The 21,624-nt window shown below is 46.0% G+C and overlaps 1 protein-coding gene across 1 annotated transcript in view; it reads right to left on the reverse strand.

Annotated features, from left to right (window-relative positions):
- Positions 1-21,624, reverse strand: part of LOC8037939 (ELL-associated factor 1) — a 110,210-nt gene that overhangs the window by 14,267 nt on the left and 74,319 nt on the right. The window contains exons 2-3 of the mRNA XM_029967802.4: positions 7,213-7,307; positions 5,121-5,272 (exon numbers count right to left, since the gene is read on the reverse strand). Of these exons, the coding sequence (XP_029823662.1) occupies positions 5,121-5,272; positions 7,213-7,307 (247 nt within the window). The remainder of the gene's footprint in view (positions 1-5,120; positions 5,273-7,212; positions 7,308-21,624) is intronic.

Below are 21,624 nucleotides of genomic sequence, written 5' to 3' on the forward strand. Positions count from 1 at the left end.
GACAAGTTTCACAGGTCACAACATCTAAAACCAGCATTTTTTCCAACTTTTTTTTTGGTCGCACACCAAAAGTTAGCCTACTTCTTATTTTCACTCGATTTACTTTCAATTTTAGGTGGCCTATCTCTCAGCATATTATGGTACGTAGCAAACACCACCGAGTAGACACCTCAGGGGTGTGTTACGCACGTCCTATTCAGAAAGATTGTGCCACGCCATGTTTGAACCAAATGTGGACAGCAGTGCAGAAGATGAGCGTGAGCCAGCTCCCATTCGTGCTAGCATTGCGCTCATTGTAAGAAGTTGCCAGATGTGCTCGTGGCGACGCGGACGTTGGCTGGGCAGTGCTGCGTGAATCTACTATTTTTGCAAACAGGTTGAGAATGGCAGGGAGGACGTTGTCCTGCCTCCTGCTTCCTAACTTCAACAGCTCTTTGGCAGCTCGTGAGCTTTGAGAGTGCGCGCACAGCCAAGGCACAATGCTTGACAACGAACGCGTGGTAGAGGCCTGGTATTCCAAAGAGGCCCTGCCGTTCTCGTCTTGTCAGTTACCATGGGGATGACAATAAAGGGGGAGTGTCACAGGCTTTGTCTTCTAGGCGGTACTGCATGAGCCCACTTCCCTGAGGGTACGTCCATACATCGTACATAATCTAAGCGCACGCACGCAGTGGGAGTGTCTAGTGCCGGAACTACGAGCTCTTTCCTGCAGTCCACGTCAAAGCAATCTGGAACTGACATTCAAGGTTCGACGAAAGCCACTGCAAAAGTACTCGTGAGAATGCGCGGCATCGGAATTAAACATATCGGCTAAATGCGTGGACTTTCAATGAACTGCTATACTTTCGAGAGAGAAAATTTCGGAAGCTTGGTGAAACTAGCACCTTGGAGCTCCCACAATATCGCTGCTCCCAAAACAGTTATGCCTGGCTTCACTTTCCCACTGAGTGGAATAACAGCAAAACTGCTAATCGGATGTTCTTATTTGTGGTCTTATTAACATGCTAATTTTCAGTTCAGTTACTCTGCAGAACTTCTTTTAAAGTTTGCTTATTAGCACGTCAGTCAGTCTTATGGCACCAAAGCTTACTATTGGCTAGTTCAATCCATCCCATTTCTCAAAATAATGTTCTTTTTTCGTTTATACTGGGTTCGCCATGGACTGGAGATGCAGGAAAAGCTCCACAGTGAAACAGTGAAAAAATTACATAGATGCACCCTGGTATATAGGCCTTTCCAAAATAGGGCTTTTGACCGGCACCTTTTCCAGCGTTTGTGCGTATGGCACTTGATTTGCTTGCTATGCAAAGTGACGAACATGCACATGCTTGCTGGGCTCTCAAGATCACATGCTGGGCTATGGTTATGTAAACACTAGAATTGTGTATAGACTCCTACTGCATGGGCACAAATCCAATATGAGCAGCACACACAAAGTAAAAAAAAAGGTAAAAATACACTTAAAAATTTGTTTTCCAAAAAGGTCCTAAATAAACTAATTTATTCTCTCTCTCTCTCTCTCTCTCAAAAAAAAAAAAAAAGAAAAGAATACTTTTATATGTTTGAGATGGCTGGAAAGAGAAAGAGAAAGAGAGCAGGTTTAATGCTGTACTAGAATCTTTAGAGACAAAAGTTCAATTAAGGCAAGTTATTTAGATCCCAATTGCTCTAGACATGGATAAAAAATATTGGAACTAAATTGCCTTCATATGTTTGTGCAAGAACCTCGCCAAACAAGTCTCTGGTAAGCCGCACAAGCCTAGCAATATTTGCTAGCTGGTTCGACATCAAGAGGAAATGTTTCACGTCTGCCTCTTTCTTTTCTTCCCGGGAAGTGACAAATGGGTGGGTGGGGCGACAAATATGACATTGAAGACTTGACACAGCCGTAAGTGGACAGACCGTGTCGCACAATGGCAGACAAGGCTGTCACACCTACATGGCTCTCGGAGGTCGCGCTGTCGTTCACAAAAGAGTAAAAAAAAAGGTTTGAGAGATTAAAAAAAAAAAAAACAGAAAAAAAGGGCCTTGAGGAAAAAGAAAGGAAAACATTTCTTAAAGGGCAACTCTGCTCAATTCCGAAAATTTCGGAGTAATGAGTGATGTCACATTAAAAAGCACTACTAAAAGGCACTATGTCATTTGCTTCGTGAAAAATGAGATATATATTGTTAAATGTTACATTAAACATGAGCAGAAATCAAAACCAAAACTTCGGCTCCGTCTGGCAGCATTGGCCTCGGGCCGCCAAAATCGTGGCTATCACGTGGTATGAGATGTCACGTTATCCTCTACGCAACGGCGGGCGGGATTGGGGAGGGCCGGCGGGCCACCGTTGGGGTGGGCAAGCGCTAGGCACAAGTGTCGTCTGCACTGCACTCTTCACTACGTTTTGGTGTCTACGACATCCGACGACGTCTGCACAACTGTGGCATCAGTCTGCACACATGGTGCGACAAAACTCCGAGAGACAATAATCACAAACGGTGAGACCATGGCAGCGGTTGTGACGCGAAAGACAGCGGGATAGCCGGACGGCTCCCAAGAAGCGCACTGCGCAGGTGCATTACGCACAATACGTGGACACCACTGAGTGCCGAGAGGAAACGTTGCTGGCGTCACTCGTTACGCTTGCCCGTAGAAGTAAAAACAAACAAAAAGGGGCAATGGTGATGTCGTTTAGCTCAATGCTGGCTACGCCCACGCCGTAACCTTGACTGCGTTGTTCCTTGCACCTGAATTTGCCCGCTAGAGTCGGCCGATTTTGGGAACTTGGCCAGTTGCCAAGTTTGCTGGACCGTTTAAGAAACATAGTAGACCGTAATATTTGACATGCGGTCTTCCAAGGTGACACTGAAGAGGACTGCATTGTTTTTCAAAAACAAAAATGAAGCGGAGTTGCCCTTCAAACATGATTTTAATGCGTCAAACCCTTTGCAGCTAAGCTGCTCATTGGTTCCTTTGTGGCTCTTCAAATTCTGAATGTGTTTCCTGCAGGAACAAGCTGTATGACATGCTGGCCTTCCGAGAACACTGAGAACACTAGAAAAGCGATATGGTGACATTTCTTTTTCAAAGAGACTGCGTAACGTAAGCCAACTTAGAGGGGGGGTGCAACGATTTTAAGATTAAAAGAATTTGCATCTCGTCATTTTTACGTTGTTTATTATGTCCCGGAGGACACAGAAAACATCTCCTTCATTAAAAAATGTTGCCATTCCGCTGCATAATTGCAAAGCAAAAGTCAAGCTTTTTTCCCCCACCTGCAACAGGTGCTGCAGTTGAGATTTTTCCCACCTGCGAGCGGCAGCCGAAGGAACTACAGCAAAAAGCTTATGTGACCTCGCTCGGCGCTAAGCTGCAGCACAACGCCCGCTAATGTCAGCAGAGAGAGGGAGAGGAAGCGTCTTCCGAGAGAGCACACGGGAACCTACATGGCACTCCGAATTACGTCACTAGGAGGGGGACCAAGTGTGACCCTGAAGACTGGGAGTGAGTTGAGGGGTGCCAGAAATGCCAATACTTATCTTTCTTTTACACAACAACTAGGACACGCAGGCGAAATCGGCTTTCTGTTCTTTACTTTAGAAGTGTCAGAGGGCAACTTCCACAAGTGTTTGACCGAAGTCCCGAAATCCTTGCACCCACCCTTTAAAGGGACACTGCCCTTTAAGGTTTTTATTTGTACATGACATATGAGAGCTCAACTACCCAGAACACAATTTTCAGCTCAAAATTAATTTTCTTTCCACCCAAAAACCGCCGATCGAGAGCTGGCCGGTTTGAATCGCGCTCATTCTCTTCTTCGTTGTTGCGTGCCATTTTCTATGGCTCAGACACAACCACGAAAGATAATCAAAGTCGTGGGTCATCGGAGGCACAGACTCAATACTAGAAATGGATAAAAAATATGATACCCATTTTTTGTGGCTTCTAAAAAGCTGCAAATACGTCGATTGAAAATAAAAAAAAATAGTTGCACAGTCACATGACTTCTGGTATCTTTCTCCCCCTCTATATTTCTTCTTCCTCCCCAGTCCAGTTTCGGTTTCAAGCAGTTGCATTGTTTTACTTTAGTAAAAATATATGTGAGACTGTAGCAAAATATTGATTGGGTAGTCTTCCGACACCATAATAAATCACCTGGCAAAAAATTAAAACAAAATATTTTGGGAAGTGTCAATGTCCTTTTAATGCTCCTGTATCACAGACAAGGGGTCACCTCCCATCAAACAAACTTAGCACGAATAATTACACGTCATTGTTGGACAACTAAAAAGCCAAGTTTTAAATTGACACGGTAGGTTTTGTGGGGATTCCTGTGGTCTCCCTTCCCTGATGGCTGTAATAACAGCTGCGAATTGGAACGCTCGGCCTCCTTTGTCATGAGCTCGAACCTGACTGTGAAGTGCAAGGTCCCATGCAAGGTCTTGGAGGGCCCACCCCTTACTCTTTCCCGTGGGGAACTTTTTCCATTTTCCACTCGGATGCGGATTATTGCTGACAGGTGACGAGGTTTCGCCTCTTCTTTTCCTGCTTTCGGGAAAGGGACTTGTCCGGTGACCGCGAAAGAGATAGGACGTGTATCGGCGACTTCTTCGATGCTTCCCCGATCTTGGCTTTCCGGAACCCTCCGTCTGGCAAGTAAGAACCTTTTTTTACCTAGCCTGCATGGGGGGGGGGCATTTTGGATGGGGACATAGTAGTTTGTATAGGAAAGTGTTTTAATAAAGGCTCTTGGACTCTGTCCTTGCTCTGGTAAGTGTGTCTTCTTTCTCCGCTATATTCGAGAGAGTGAGTCAAGGTAGCGATCAATGGCACCGACAAAGTTATTTATCGAACCGACCCGCGGTAATGCAGCCCTAAACGTCATCTACGTTCCGCGGAGATGGGGAGACCACACTACTAGGTTTGACGTCTCCTCTGAGATTGCCACCACTGTTGAGACAACACTTTGGTTCCTCTACCGGTACCTCTGTTAGTAGCTACAAATACCAAAGTTTCCATGATATACCTTCGCAGTCTCCCACATCTTCGACAAAACAAGCCATAGCTCTGCATCAAAACAACTGAGCTGCACTCCGTTTTGAACCATATGGCACAGAAGATCAAAACGTCACCTCGTCTTCTTGAGCTGTATGTTGCAGCTGAGCCTTTCAAGGGTGATCTCGCCAGTGACGTTGTCCACCACAAGGACGCACTCCCTCTGGTATGGCCGCTGCGAACCCTTGAACACCGTGTGCGCAGTGCCAGAACCCTGTGCAAGAGGATTCTGCGCAACGACCCAATGCACGATTAGTAGACATTTCTTTACCACGTAGACGCATGCGCAGGAGGACAGCTCGCATATCTCAAGAGCCAGACAAAATTTGTTGAAGTCAACAAAAGAGAAAAGCAGTTGTTATGTTTTCAATGTTTCGCTTCCCTGTCCTTACTGGAATGTTTACAGCATTCAAGCATAATGCCCATGTCAATTGAAAGCAGAATGTTATTTGAGACTCCCAACATGTGGGTAGATACTAAATTAAAAAAAAAGAACTACATATTGCAGGCAACTTAAAAAACGGTGCCCAAGTCCGAAACATGAGTCGACTGGAATTCTGCAACTGATAATATGGAAAATTTTGCTTGCTATGTAAGGCAGACAAGAGGGTGGTAATATTCAATACAATTCTTTTTTAATATTCCACGCTCATTACTCAAAACTAGTATCATACAACTGTCAATGTTTTTTGTCCTCGACATTGCCGTAGAAACATTGGACTTATCAGACTGTCCCATCTCGATCTGATGAGCCAAGCATATTTAATTCAATGTGTGCCTTATTCACGGCACAATTTAAAGAAGACAATGGTACTTGTACACAACGACACATTCCCCTGGCTTGCAGCGACGGAAAGATTCCAGCAGAGCTTGAAACGTCAACGATGGAAAGTTTCCATGGAGCTTAAAACCTTGAGCTTGAAAACCTCAACGAGTTCAGAATGACACCTTGAAAGGCAACTGAAAACACAAAAATGCAAAGGTGCAGTCCGTTATCTAGGTTATCTGGACTCTGACTGGTACGACGCTGAAACACTGTTCTGTTGCTGATGATGCAGCTGGACTGTGTATGCAGAAAGCCTATCCAAATCGGCAAGCCAAGGAAGTGGTCGTAATCGACCTCGACACGTTCCTTAACCCTTCGACCCTTCAAGACGAGTTTGACTCGTCCAGTAATTTATACCCTGCTAGCAATTTTGAGAAAGTTATGAGGACAAGGCTCCGAGACCAACATATTTTGTTTCACCTTAAAGTGCAAAGCAGTGTCAAGGCTACGGTGTGGAGGCTTTGAGTAGGAATGCGGCTCTGCTGGAAGGGTTAGGGAACACGCTAGAGCGACACATGTATGCCTGTAGCCTTGGTTCTGTTACATCAAGTCACAGCAAAATGTAATGTGCTTCTGCCACTCAAGAACACGTACAGAGGAGTCCTCTTCCCAAGATGTTTGATCGAGCTCAATGCTATCTCCGATATGTTGAGCAGAAGAGAACTCCAGAAAGCCTCAATGTGGCAGGTGACATTTAGCTAGGAGAGATATTATTGGTCACAGAATTCCATAGCATATATTCCCATACAGTGCATGGAGCTATACAAAGAGAACATGAAATATATAGGATATTTATGAGATGAATCATAATTTGATAGCCTGAAAAAGTTAAGTTTCTGAGAAATATGCCGGCAGCTGCACTGAAGCTGGCAGGAGCTTTCTTTTCGCATTTTTCTTACCATCCATAACTACACTCGCATTATCTTTGAATGAAAGAGAGACAAGGTTTGTTCCCAAGTAAAAATAGCAATGCCCCCCCCCCCCCACAAAAAAAAAAAGACATAACAATGCTTTGGTTACAAAAGTGCTACGGCGACAGCACTATACCAAAAGAGAAATACACCTGGTAGGCCCAAACGGTCCCCGTCACAATGCGAGTCGTATAGAGCGCTGCTATTATGCAAGGCATTCGGCCCCGACTGCACTGGTCAGACGAGAACCATTGCAGGGAGGAGAAAGATTGCCGCACTACTGAAGCAACAGCAGGAAGTAGCAGATTTTTATGGCCACTTGTTAAGGGAGTGAGGCTTTATGGGGGTCAAAGCACGTTGACACACTGCTACTCGAGAAAGAGGGAGAGAAGGGGTCTTTCTGGAGGAGCTGGAAAATGGGCCGAGGCTCACCTCGATATGAGGAACTGTCACAGTGATTTGGTTCTTTTCCCCAACTTCAACGTTGGCGGACTTGGAGGTATCTACAGAAGCCGGCTTGAAATCGTCTGCAAAAAGCAAGGCGAGAAACGGTCACTCTGCAATCAAGGCAAATGAGATAGGGTGTTTACAATGATGGAATTTCGTCCATTGTTTTGTTATGAGCCGCCTAGCGTATGCCGAAGGCAAATATTCCATGGATTCACATGACACCCTATTACGCATAGTGCATGAAAGCTTGCAAATCTCATCACATTGACATCTAACAATAAAAAGGTGGATGAAGGTCATGTGAAAATGCCCTATAGTGGCACTGTTCAGGATGTGCCACCAATTGCGTCGACAGTCAAAAGGTATTTCGCTGTCCCTCTTTAAAATACAGTAGGACAAGGGTTTCAGGTGCCATATAAAGCCACATGTTTATTTAGAAATAATGAGTGTAAGTGTCATGCAAGGCCTCATCTCCAACAAACGAACAACAAATATGCTGCATGTCCAGTGTTTGAGAATTTTCACATTTATTTCGGGATGACGACGGACAAGTAAGGGATTGTTCTGTATTTCTTAATGAAGAGAATGAAAGAAAAAATATAGGTTTTATCGTATATACAATAAAATCTTGTATCAGACACATTTACCGAGCACTGACATTATTAGATTTCTTATGATCGTGAGTTTTCAGATGATTTCCTATGTCAGGCAGTGTCAACTTTTGAACCGCCAGATGATTTCCTATGTCAGGCAATGCCAACTTTTGAACCGCTCGCTCAATCGGCTTGATATCTGCAGGTGGTGTTAATAGCCATATAAAAGGGGGGCATGCAAAGTTTCAGCCCTGTAAATTAATTTTATGAGGTACTATATCCCCACAATGAAGTAAAGCTCAATGAATCTATCGTTGAGAAATGGTGTTGATAACCACATATTTTTCTGGTGGAATGCATACTGGAATGCCTGTTGCCAGTTACCATGAAAATAAATTTAAGAAGATACACATTCTCCAGTAAAAATAAATCATTAAATTTTTGTTTTTCACATTTATTAAGTTTTGCAAATTCATTTTTTCTTTTATAGTAAAGCAACATGAAAATTCGAAATCTAAGTTCATTGTAACCAGCTCCATAAAGTTTCAATATATAAGCTGCAAAAATTAAGCCTCTCGATAGTTTCGTACTAAAACGATAGATTTTTAAGTGAAATTTAGGACAAAAAGAGGAACAGAGAAAAACGCGTTCAAAGTGCTCGAACCTCTGCCTTTTCTTTAGCATCGGTGGACCGAAAATAATTTACAAAAAATAACTATGCAGTGTAAACAATTGAAACTTTCTGGGAATACTCTCTAGATGTTAGCAGATGTAAATATGACACTTTTAAAAATCAACTTTTTTTGCAGAAATTTTTTCTGGGTAGTGTCCCTAAAAGGCCACTAAAAAGAAACAAAAAAAAAAGTTTTTTTAACAAATTAATTGGGACACGCGTGTCAAAAAAATTTTTAGTTGGTAGTCACTTTTTTTTTTTTTCTACTTGTTTTCTCCGTCGGCATTTCGGGCGCGTGGAGGAGAGGTGGATCGGCTTGGCCATCACGTTGAGGTGGAGGGAGTGTATGACCATCACATTGAGGTGGAAGGAGTGTATGACCAATCCGTGACGTCATAAACTTTGCCGCGCAGAATTTAAAATAATCTTGCGTCGTCAACATTGCTCTAAAAAATTTTGTTTTCGCCTAAAATTATCTTTTTTTTTTTTTGACACGCGTGTCCCAATTAGACTGTTAAAAAATACACAGCTCTTTTCAGTGGCCCTTTAAGCTGACACATGCAGCCTCCACTTGACACCAAAACAAACCAAGCATTAATAAATGAGCAAAAGCAGTATGACACTGCTAGACTGACAGAAGCCTAAAAGCGAGTAGCGTGGCATGCTGGCTCTTGTTACGAACATTCCCGTCTCCTCGCTTGGCCAAACGCACGCACAATCCAACACGCCAAAACAAACGAGAAGAGACAAGTTTCCTGGCCATTCATGTCTGTAATAAGCAACCGGCTGCCGACGCGAGAAAACCCAAATAACCAAAAACCAGGAAGAGAATCACGAATCCTCCTCCTCATCTTCGCTCTTCCTTTCTCCAATTTCTCGGCGCGTCCGTCCACTTCCCCTCCGCCGCGTCGTTTTTCGCGGCGGCTTATAAATCCATCCTCAGCCAATCCAGAGAGCCCGGGCAATAATAACGATAATAAAGCGGGAACCTGTCCCACCGACGAACACCTCGAAGGCCCGAGGCCGACAACATATAAACAGGAACCAGCGAGGCAGACAAGGACGAGCGACCATCATCATCCGATCCAAATGCAACAACCGGGTGCCCAAAAAAGAAAAAAAAAAAAAAAAAAATTCTTTTGAGAAGCAGGCTAGGGTGGCAGGACGAGATTAACCCCCCCCCCCCCCCCCCCCCCCCCCCCCTCGACGCCAGTTCCCATCAATACAACCAAAGCTAGGGGGGAAAAAAAAAGCAAGGAAAGAAATAAGAAAATAAAGAGGGTCAAGAGAAAGCCAAAGTGTGGCAAACACTGCACTGCAGCAGCCAAAAACAAAGAAGGTAGAGAAGAGAGGAAACGCGTGACCTAAATCTCTCGACCAGTGAAAAGCGACTGGTTTCTCCTGTTTCCAATCTGAAGTAGCAAGAGGCTGCTTGCTTGCTTGCCGCCGTATGCTGCCTGGCCGCTTTCACTGATCGTTGCGCAGCAGAGCGCAGTTCGTCGGAGGACTCGTCAGTCGGTCTGGCGCTCCTCCTCGCCCTCGCTAGACACCCACCCCTCATGGCGTTGTTGGACTGCTGCCTGCTGTCCTAGAAAGTTGCGCAACACTGTTACCTTTTTCTTGTTTCGTTCGCATTCGTTCTTATGCTGTTGCTCGTTGCAATCGACGTTTTTGTTACGATTAAACTTTGCCGGCCACAATCGATGACCTGCCGCCCGGGCGATTAAGAGAAGGTGGAGAGGGTTTATTTTTCTTGCTTTGTTTTCGTGTTGCAGTCGAACATGAATTACGTTCAAGAACGTTCTGACAGATGGAAGCAAGCGGGGCGCTGCGCGAATGCTTGTAACATAATTGTTACTATAGAGATGAAGTTTTTGCGAACCTGAGGTTTAAAGATCCGAACCAAGGGTTCGAAAAGTTTCGCAAAGTTAATACATAAAAAGTTCGACATTTTTCGAACTTCAAATTTTTGGCGCTGACAAGTTTGATTGTTTTCGAACTTCCAATTTTTGGCGCTACGAAATTCGACATTTTCGAACTTACTACGCTAATAAACTCAACAATTTTCGAGCTTTCGAACCAGCTGTGTTCAAAAGTTCGACGAACTTCGACCTTCTCAACAAAAATTCGACAAAGTTCGAACCCAGTTCACCCTTATAGGTTCGAGGCAACAAATCTAAATAACACAAGGTATCAAAGTGTGAAGTGGAGTTGAAATTGCACTCAGAGTCTTTCCGTCATCATCGTCGTCATCTTGCATGTATATACTCATCATATTATTATGTTCACTAGACGCGGCACCGCGGGCCTCCATGGTACGGGCTGCTGCCTTTCCGCGGTGCCGCGGCTCTCCAGAGCCAAAAAATAAAGACTAAAGACTAAAGGCCGTTAGCTGATCGTGCTACAAACGACACGCTTGTACAGCGAAGAATGATCGCTTTGGGGTGGCCTCGTACCTCACACCTTTTTCTTTCGACTTCCGCACAGAGCCTCTCGCGCGCACAACTCCGTAGGTTGCCCCCAGGTGACCTGTAGGCCACCATATCCCCGATCTGCACGCTTGAAATTCAACCGGGGCGCTTCGCTGCGAGCGTCCTTCGTAGCATTAGTTGTTCTTGAACGCAAGTACCTCGATTTCCTCGCGACAAGGAAAGGCGTGCGCGGAAAGCGGCGACGCCGATCCGCTACAGCGAACGCTGAATCGGCGCTTACTTTATAATCATTAGTAACCGACTGATTTCTAGACCGGCCAATATCTGCATCCGTCGCAGAAAAAAAGTTTCAGGCAGCGGCAATATGGTTAGCCGGATAACAACCAGTCGTGACCTGATCAGCTGCATTAGGCCGGGTCATAGCCTCCTCTATCCTGGCAACTTTGCAAAAAGAGCTCTCTGGCCGCCGCCATTTTGCGACTCGAGCGACTCCTATGAGCCAGAAATTTCTGCCACCCACCTGAGCTGTGGAAACCCGGTCAGCGTGACTCCCAACCTGCATTGTGCATTCGGAGTTCGCCGGCTTTTCTTGGAAGTTTTTACTTTATTTGCCTGTTCAGGGTCCTTACGTTTTTTGTGTTATCTTCCACTGTGAGAGTCAGGGAATAACCAGGGCTCGTAGCCTGCTCGGCCTTCGCAGGAAACGAACGAAGAGAGCGAACGTCAAGCAGCCGGCGACGCGGGCAGTTCGACTTTCTTGGAGGATTATTTCCGTTGATATAATAGGGTCGGGTCCGGGGTGTGGGGACGGAATAGACACGTTCGTTCATTTGCTTTGAAGATGTGCAAAAAAAAAGCAGCTCTCTTCTATATGTGCCCCAAAACACGCCGGATTCCGTCCGATCGTAGTGAAGTGACTATCGTCGACACTGTATATTGGATATGTTGTGTAATTTGAGACATTTCTCAAATCCTGTTTGGATAACGCGGCACCGTGGGGTACGCACAATATATGTTGTTCGATTGATGAGACTCGTTGAATTTCATGTTGTGGGCGGGGAATATCCATGCAGTTCGGATATCCTGTGTCAAATATTTTCGACGGTTAACACCTTTGCAGATTGACACGGCTGAGTGTAGTGTGCCGTAAAAAGATCAACATAAAGTGAAACAACATTCCAGTTGCATATGTTCTGTCGCGCACGGACTCACCAAAACAGCTTTCATTCCTTTGTTCTTGTTCCCAAAATAGTGCAATGCATTCTTAAAAACCCCGAGAAATTATGTTAGCCACAGAACACACAATAAAAAATAGAACGCGGCAATTTAGCCTCCACCAGTGTCCAGAAGCACGCCTACGCAGGCTGCCACAGCCCACTGACTAGAAAACCCACAGCCCAGCGCAGTCGGGCAACACTGACGTGCACTCTCAAAACCAGCGACGCGCGCTGTCAATCGCTTCTTTCGAGACTGCCGCTGGAAAGGTATGCCCGGGTGGTCCCCTAATTTATAGTCGGTGACAGGTCAAAAACGAACAGGAGGCTCCTCCCACCTCTTTCCACTTTAGTAGTGCGAACGCTGAAGAGGAGGCGACGTCCTCCACTTCAGCGTTCGCAAAAAAAGTGATAATTGGTGAAAAATAAAATATTAAAAACTAGAAGATTGAACAAAAAAGCAAAAAAAGAAAACAACAACAAACAGTTTTAGTTGGAACAAATATTTCCATCCATCGGCGGTTCCAGGTTTAAACGTATTTTGCATTTTTGGCACCAACGGATGTTTTTCGGCTTTCAAAGTAAAATTTGGTTGTTGTTTTTTTGCGTATTATGCAGACAGATCTGATCTCACGGGCGAACGATTGCCCACATCTATTTTGTTGACCTAATAATTGGTATTTCACCAAAAACTAAACATTTCTTCCTGAAGAAACCTAGTGTATGTCATTTTATAGATAAAAAAAAAAGGGCGAAGGGGGAGGGGGCATTTTTGAATCAGTCCGTGTAGAAAATCACACACACACACCCACACCCAATCACACACACACAAACACATACACACACATACACACACACACTATTATCTTCTTCTGTTACTATTTTAAAGGTTGCTTGAGACGAAAAGCGTTCTCTTTTTCCACCGAGTAACCAAAAGTTACTCGGTGAAGGTATTCGCTGCGGCGACGAGGTCGGCGCTCCCCACGTTCGCAAGGCTGGCCGACTTTCCCGACCGTCTCCGAGTCTGACACACCGCACCCCGTTGGCATGCCGACGGTTCCACCCGAAACGACGCGTCTGCCAAGAAACCAAACAAACTTCCCAGGCAAGGCACACACACACACAAGAGGGAAAAGACGAAACGCGTTTAACTCTGTTACGAAACACGGGCGGAATACGCAAGTTCAGGCCGCCCTACCCAAAGAAACATCGGTCATCTGCCCCCCCCCTCCAGGAGAACAATCAAGGCGAAAGAAAATCTCGTGTAATCATAATAGAAGCGAGGAAGCAGGAGCAGTCAGACAATGGGTCATCCGAAACTCAAAACCGACATTTTTTTCCGGCAGTCAACTACCGCTCGGGCGTTTCTTCACTCAAAATTCAGTCAACGTACGCTTTCACAGTGAAACAAGAAACAGCTAGATTATGCTGACAAAGACCGGCAAACACAAAATGTGTTATGAATGAGCTGGGCACATGCTATGTGCATGTGACGTCACGAGGTCACATTATTGGGACCTCATGGCACGCGGCGTCACTGTGCCACACGACAGCACCACGCCACGGGACGTCGTGACGTCGCAGCCATATGACGTCACGTGACAGTGCGACGTCATGAAGTCACACAGTCGCGTGCGCTCACGGTATCACGTGACGGCATAACATTAGTGATAACGTGACGTCACAGTTCTTGCTGACGGTTCTACATGACGGTTTTCGCATAGAACTCGGCTGATCAAACATTGTGTGTTGAAATAAGTGTGTGTGTGTGTGGGGGGGGGGGGGGGAGAAAGAGGAAAAAGGGGGGGCAAAGGGATTGGCAAACGGAAGTTTGTTCAGACACGGCGAAATATTGCAGTCCTCGGTTGGCAAGGACGTGGCATGCATGTCCCCCGTTCGAACGCCTATGCTTACTCGGGTCACTTCCCAGAGTCGCACTCTCGCACAGAGGAACAGCAAGAATGTCACAAATAACCAATATGTGCCACGAGTTGACTGCGGCAAAAGATGTGAGTAATTTGTGAATTTCTTTTTGCCCGTTCTTGGTAACTAGCGCCATTCAGCTCCATGTATTCGAGAGCTCCGTCGGCTGCCATTTTCCTATTTAAAATTTCAGAAAGTCACTCATAACGTTTCTATGAAAACGGTTACAGTGATGCGATTGATTCGAGGCATTTTGCAGCACCTTTTGGAGCAGCAAAAAAACACCGTCGGAGCGCAAGCAGACTCTTTGTTCCACAGAGTTCAAAATTCATGCGTTGACCTGTCTAAATAAAAATAAAAAAAAAACGGTGCTTCGCATGCGTTTTTTTTTTTTTTTTTTTTATTTCTGTGCAACAACTTGTTAGCATCTACTGCGAAACATATAATTAAATTTCAAAAGTCATTTAGCTCTGCACGTCACTTCTTACATATGGAAATTTATGGTGGCGAAAAGTCAGCACGTGGAGAAGAAATATTCTGTTCAAATACAGCCATACCTATTAATGGTATTCCCGAGCTTTCATTCTACTGCTGAGTAACTTTAATTTCAATTTAGACTTTATTCATTGCGTCCACGAACAGTTGGGAGCCTACTGAGAGGTGTTAACGAAATAATAATAATAATAATAATAAATATTAACCCATGGTGCAGCCCAGCTACAGCCTGCGACAAATGCTGTGTGCAACTTGCCACAATGTTGCAGTCTATCATATAAATTAACCGCTATTTTATTGAAAATATTTCACTTCCATACATATCTTGTCAATGAGCATTCACCAATTTTTATTATTATTATTTTATTTTTTATTACACGACACGCGATCCTGCCACATTTCCCTCTGGAAGGGTGTTTTACCCCTCCATACAAGGCTGCGCTGCGGCGAAGCCACATACACCAAATCGCGAACTTTACTCCGCGAGAGCAGCTTCTCTGTAATGCACCACTGCGCGGTGAGAAGAGCACTCAACGGAGTTATTTAAACCACCCTAACAGACCACAAACAATGCAGGGGCGGATCCAAAGAGGGGGGGGGGGGGGTGACCCCCTTCCCACCCCAAACAAAGTCGACCACACCCCCTTCCCCCTTCTCGGAGGGAAATTTGACATGGGTAGACCTCCCGGTGCACACGAAAGAATGGGGGAATAGCATCCTTACAAACTTTCCGCCCCCCCTCCCCCCCAACCAAAAAAAAAAAAAAAAAAAAAAAAAAAACGGAGTTTTGGATTTGCCCTTGAAACAATGAGAAATATCCCGAAACTTCCAAGTATCCTGTTGTGTTCGATACGAAGATCATAGCAAATCACACGTTCTTCAGAGCGATACACAAAACTGTCGAAAACTCGTGCAAGCTTGCTGTAACAACCTGACAGTGTGTAGCGACGACCGAACAATTCGTTTCTGTACTCATCAAATGAAATTAGCTTTTGGGGCGCAACGTTGGCGCAAATTACCCGACTCTTGGCGAAACGCAACAGGGCGTAGGAAGACAAGCACTCTGGTGCAGTTTGGCGCCAATGGCGCAGCAGTCACTGCGGTTCGTTCAAAACTTTGGCATCTGGTTGCGACCCCGTCCGGCGATGCGCATAGTTCACACAACGCGCAGTCCATGTGCCACGAAAGACGAGGCTGGGTTTAACAGAAGAGAAAAGCGAGTGTGATCCGGTCGACCGCACACTCGACTCAAAACCTACCCCTTCTCAGGTTGCTAGTTACACGCTGGATTCGGTCTCGGCGGGGCGCAAGCCAACCCACTCTGACAGCAACGACGAATCAACCATTGCCTATCCAAGACCACCTAGGAGGGAAGGCCTGGGCGTGACGTCATCGCTAAGGGCAATCCCCGACCCACCTCAAGCGGCAAACTGGCTGAAACTTGGCGAGAGTACGCGTCGCAAAGCGACAGGCGCGTCGTGAGATACGCTGAAAGAGGCGCTGGCGGCTGCATGGGCCTCGTCCTCTAGGCGGTACCGCCGTAACCCCCTGCGGCCCTCACCCCTTGGCCTCCGCTCACCAAGAATCGATGATCAATTGCCCTCGTGGCAACTTCGCACGGAACTCCCGAGACACACGTTCGAGGAAAAACAGATGTAGTTGCTCCTTTTAAAACTGGTACCATATTCACGCAGTTTCTACCTATGCGTGCCATACGTTGCGGGAAGGTGCACGAATACACAAGTGGCATACGCGTAGGAATCGCTTCCCAACGGCCACGAACGAAAACAGAAAAACGCACACACACGCGCACACACGTACAAACAAAAAAATCAAAGGAAAGTGTTTTTTATTTTTTTTAATTTATAGAGGTCACGGAGGGGGGAGGCCGAGGCTCGAGAAAGACCTTCCATATAAAAGTCACGGAAAAGCTCAGAACGCATATGGCACGCTAATTAGTAGCGCGAGTATGACAAAACCGGAAAGATCGTCGATGCAAATAAGTAGTCGGGAATGGACAGCGTATTTGCGTGTCCGTATCCGATAAAACTCTCGGGAACCGAGCGCCGCGAGGCAGATAAACCTGAATCGTATAAATCACCATATATCCGATCAAATCCTACCAAATAAAAAAAGAGCACTAGCTATTTCTACATTTCGATGCGGAACCGGAGGGGGTAAAAGGCTTCATGAGCTGATTCCCAGCGCGAAAAAAGAAGAAAGAAAGTTTTAAAAAAATACCAACGAAATAAATACGAAAATAACGAACCGTCCGAGATTTTACCGCGTCTCGTCGCTTAATTGCGTGACGAAGAAGCGTACCGTCCGTCCTAAAAGAACACATAAAAAGATGAAAAGAAAGAGAAAGTATGGAGTAGCAGACAAACATCTAAAACGTACAAACATACACCGAGGGGGTTGCAATGAGCCAGGCAGGCAGGTAAGGCTGGCTGGTACGTTGGTCGCTTGGTTCAGGGAACGCTCGTTTTATCTAGAAAGGCAAGATCCTATTCCCACGTCCTCAACCTGCCTGCCTGCCCTGCGACGCCGAGGCGAAGCTAGCTGATAAGCCGCTGCCGCCACAAACAACCACGGACCGCCAGAAGAAGTTGTGCTCCGTCAAAAACAAACAACGGCGCTTGTCGATGCACTCCATATCCTCCCCGAGTACAACAAGCGCGTTATGGCGAACAAAAGATGCAAAATCGCGGAAATAGCTTTCTCGCGTTATCTTAGAAGTCCTGGTTCCACGCAGCACTTCTTTTCGTTCTTTTTTCCGCTTTCTCTACGAGGAGAACACTCCGGCAAGGCCGGCAAGTGTACGCAGTTCACTGCTGAGCTGACAGTGCGGTGGAGGCTACGTGCTCTTGGCCCAGTCACGCGCCTTCTTTCGCCACGTGATCACGCTCCCGGTACGCAGGCGCACAGAGAGAGAGAGAGAGAGAGAGAGAGAGAGAGAGAGAGAGAGGAGAGAGAGAGAGAGAGAGATAGGTCCGACGAGCGCCTAGCTCCCACTGCGCTGTCAGCGGGGTGAACGGAGCACAGTATCTGTCGGTGCAAAACAATCGTGCCCGAAACCAGAAAGAACAACCACACGGAACTGACGAACGCAACAACGTAAGGGGGGCCAAAGTTTAGACGAGTCTGCCACGACGACGTGCTCTAAGGGAAACCCATCAACTACGAAGATAATTATGTTTCTTCTTCGCGTTCCGGTGGGTATACGCGTCCTCTAGAGCATTGTTCTAACGTCAGTCCTGTCGTTGGGGGGTCAGCGCCTGGGAGGCAAAGATCGCGGGTTATCGCCCGCGCACTGTCCGGAAAACCGTCGCTCCGCAACGTTCCTTCACCCGTCGTTCCCTTGGATTCCGTTCTTCCCGTCATGTGCTGTAGACGTTAAGCCGGGATTACAATGCCTATACATCCTACAAAAGAGAGTCTGCATACAGATTCGTACGCGATTCATTGCGAGATCCGTGCTTCGAATGCCGCATGGCAATGAGTTCAAGAATAAACTTGGCACGAGGCATTCGAACCACGGATATTGCGGTGATTCGTGTTTGCAGACTGCCTTTTGTATGATGTATGAGCATTGTGACCGCGGATTTACATTAAAGAAATACACACTATTTGTAAATAACGGACACATAACTAACCTACGTTACATTAAAAAAAATGGAACACGTTACTGTTTTGGATAAAAAGTGAACGCACATACTTTTTGAGCGTAGCTGTTAGGCGCCCGTTTACGTGTTTCGCGGCGTCGGCGTAACCGCGCTAAACTTGGCGGGAAAACTGACGTCACGTGACCTCAACACCAATTTAATTCCCCCCTAAATTTAGCGGGGAGTCGCCCGCTATATTGACGTCACGTGACATCAATTTTCCCGCTAAATCTAGCGGAGAAACTGAATTGGCTCATAGGCGACGTGACACCAGGTCATGTGACGTCAATTTCCCGCTAAATATAGGGGGAAAACTGAATTGGAGGAAGAGGAGAGGGTACGGAGGAGTGGCATATGCTCCCCACCTCCTCCTCAAGAGGCCCCCCCCTCTCCCCCCTGCACTCTAATTTCGCAGTACAAATTTTTGTAAACGTCTTTCATTTTTTTTTTTTTACTTATGATTTATGAAAACAGAAAAACGTCAAATGTTTTACTGTTTTGGCGTTACAGGTATGCATAAGAGCCACATTTTAAGAAATAACTTGGTATCTGGAAACGAGTGCAAAAAGTCATACAACTTGGCGCCTAAAAAATATATTTATTTTTTTTTGTTAAGTTTTGGGAAGATGATGATACACCGTAACGGGTAACTACGATATCCGTTACTGCTTTGAAAATACCGAGCTTTAGTATCGCGCATATACGACCGAACGCAACAAACAGCTTGCGTAAGTGTTCCCACACCGCGCGAGCGCGGAGACCCAACGATGGTTTGTTTAACGCAAAACACAGAGCGCCTGCTCCGATACGCAATAGTAAAGCTCCCTAATACTACGAGTCCCACGTTACATACAAAAAGAAAAGATGACGCGTTAACGGTAACGCTGCTACTTGCAACGCGTTGCCGGCAACACTGCATTCGACGGCTATCGGTTCATGTCAACACCACCTATAGGTGGTGTTGACATGAACCACTGCGGCTTTCTATCTATAGATAGAAAGCCGCAGTGGTGAATTGACCAATCAGTGGTGAATTGACCGATCCGCGGTCCGGAAATCGGTCAAGCCTGCTGTACGTCACCGTTGGGCTGGAATGCGCGTTCAATCGAGTGAAACACGAGTCGCAAGGCATCAAAACAAACTAAAATTCCTAAAAAAAAACATGTTAAGACGTAGGACAGAATGGACAGGGTATACACACACAGGGCACTATGTTACACCGTTAGAGCGAGCAAGCGAGCGCCGGTTTATCCTATTTTTTTTTCTTTTCTTTTACGATTTAAAGGGCCTTGCAGGATCCCGGCACGCCGCAGTACAAATATCGCACCACAAAACCTTCGCCAACAAAACCCGAAAGTGAAAATGAGGTTTTCGCAACTTTGGCGACGAGATGTCTCTGTGGCACCTTTCTTACGATTCCAGTCTGCGACATGACGACCGGGATTATTGAAGGTTACCAGCGACAATTTGGATGGCGTGTGCAAAGGAGCACGGTGGAAGCTCGCAGTCATCCCTCCTTCAACCAACACCGCCAAAGTTGAAAATGCGCCTTCCTTATCTCCGATTAATGAAGTGGGACTGGAGTCATACTCGTGACGCCATAGCGAACGTTTGGCCAATCTCTTGAAAGGCCGACCACAGCGACGCTTTTTTTCGCCACGGGCTCGCTGCCTTCCGCCGTGCTTCGCCGCGCGTGCACGCTCGAAGTTCGCGAGGTGCCCAAGCGTTATCCACGATATGAAGCTCGCGCTGGAGGCAAGATGACTCAAGAACCCCCCTGCCGTTTTCCTTCTGTCAGTCGAAAAAATAAAAAAGGCTTTAACTTCGTCGTAACCGGACAACTAGCGCGGAAGTCGGTCGTATTGCTTTTTCCTACGCATCGCCCGTTTCCTGCCCCCCAACTAACGCTAAGAGCCAACCATACGGCCGGGCTGATGCTTACATGGAAAAAGGTCGGACAGAACAAGCTCACCGGAGGAAGGCACACACCTGTCGGGCCATGTATCGCCCGAAGAGAGCGAGTCTCCCGCCATGATCAGCTTCCCCGAAATAACGAGACAGGCGGACATTTAAGCGAATTACGACGGGCAGGTGCTCGTCTCCATCTGCGGTATACAGTTGCGCACGTCACGAATCTGCGGGTATACAGTATACAAAAACAGGTCGTGTTCGAGGCGAGTGATTATGTTAATGAAATGAGATACAAACGTCCCCACAAAACTGCCTATTTTTTACATAGGGGTCTCGGAGGTGAAGTGTGCGTTCTTTTCGATACACTTTCCCTATTATATCTGCAAGTGAAACCAGCTAGCTATTTCCGGTATCCACGACGAAATCTGCTGTGCATAATGCGCCCCCCCTCCCCCTCCCCCTCCCCCTCCTCCTCCTCCTCCTCCTCCTCCTCCTCCTCCTCCTCCTCCTCCTCCCCCCCCCCCCCCACACACACACACACGCCGCGACACCATATAGTATAAAAAAAGCGTCAGTCGGGGTCGGCCAATTCTTAAAAGCACCACAAAATGCGGACAATAACGCCGCCTTTGGGCTCACGAGCGACACGAAACGTCAAATCAATCAGTAGGTGAACCTTTGCGTAAAAGGAGCTGAAGCAACTACAACTCGACACGTCTGTCTTTGCAAGTCTTCAAAAAAAGATGTGCAGTAGGTTAGGTGCACCCCTTTAATTGAGATTTCGTTTAGTGTGCTTTTATAAGGTTCGGGTCGTCTCGGAACGTAATGAACTGCAACAAAGATGGCTGACCTCGTCGTTCTTTTCAACGTCTTCCAAGCAGGACACGACATTTGCCGCGTTTTCAAAATTCACGGCATATGCCGTGCAAGTTGCTGCGCATCCGTCCGTGTTCATTTAGTTTGGACATCGGGTCCGTGTTGTCGGAGTTTATTTTTCGTGAAATTGGGAAGGTGTTTTTCGGAGTTTATTACTTTTTTGAAGAAAGCATCTGAGCTTATCGAATCTTATTTATATCACATTGTCAATTATCCGTAATTCGACGTTTAATTTCGACCTGCCCTGTTTCGTTCTTTTTTTTTTTTTTTTTTTTTTTTTACTTCTCGAAATTTAGCGCTAAATTTGTGTGAACTCTTAAGAATCAAATAACATTTCTTCAGCTGGATTTGGCGTTAACGCCCTTGACAATGGTGATACTGTCAAACGACAAAACTTGCAAAAAGTGATGCTTCAATGAACGCTGATACATTAAGGTCTATAAGCTCACGGACGTGGTCTCTTTGAAACTAGTTTTCTTCTCATACCATCCCGCGGTTGCACAAACCCGGGAAAATAACAAAAGGAGTAATATAGAAAAAAAAAGGTTTATATTTCTTATTGTTATAAAAACAACTCTAGTTCTCAGTAAGAGGCAAAAATAGTAGGTTAAA

The sequence above is a fragment of the Ixodes scapularis genome, unplaced genomic scaffold (genome assembly GCF_016920785.2).
Source record: "Ixodes scapularis isolate PalLabHiFi unplaced genomic scaffold, ASM1692078v2 PGA_scaffold5__190_contigs__length_132052651, whole genome shotgun sequence".
Taxonomy (NCBI): Eukaryota; Metazoa; Arthropoda; class Arachnida; order Ixodida; family Ixodidae; genus Ixodes; species Ixodes scapularis.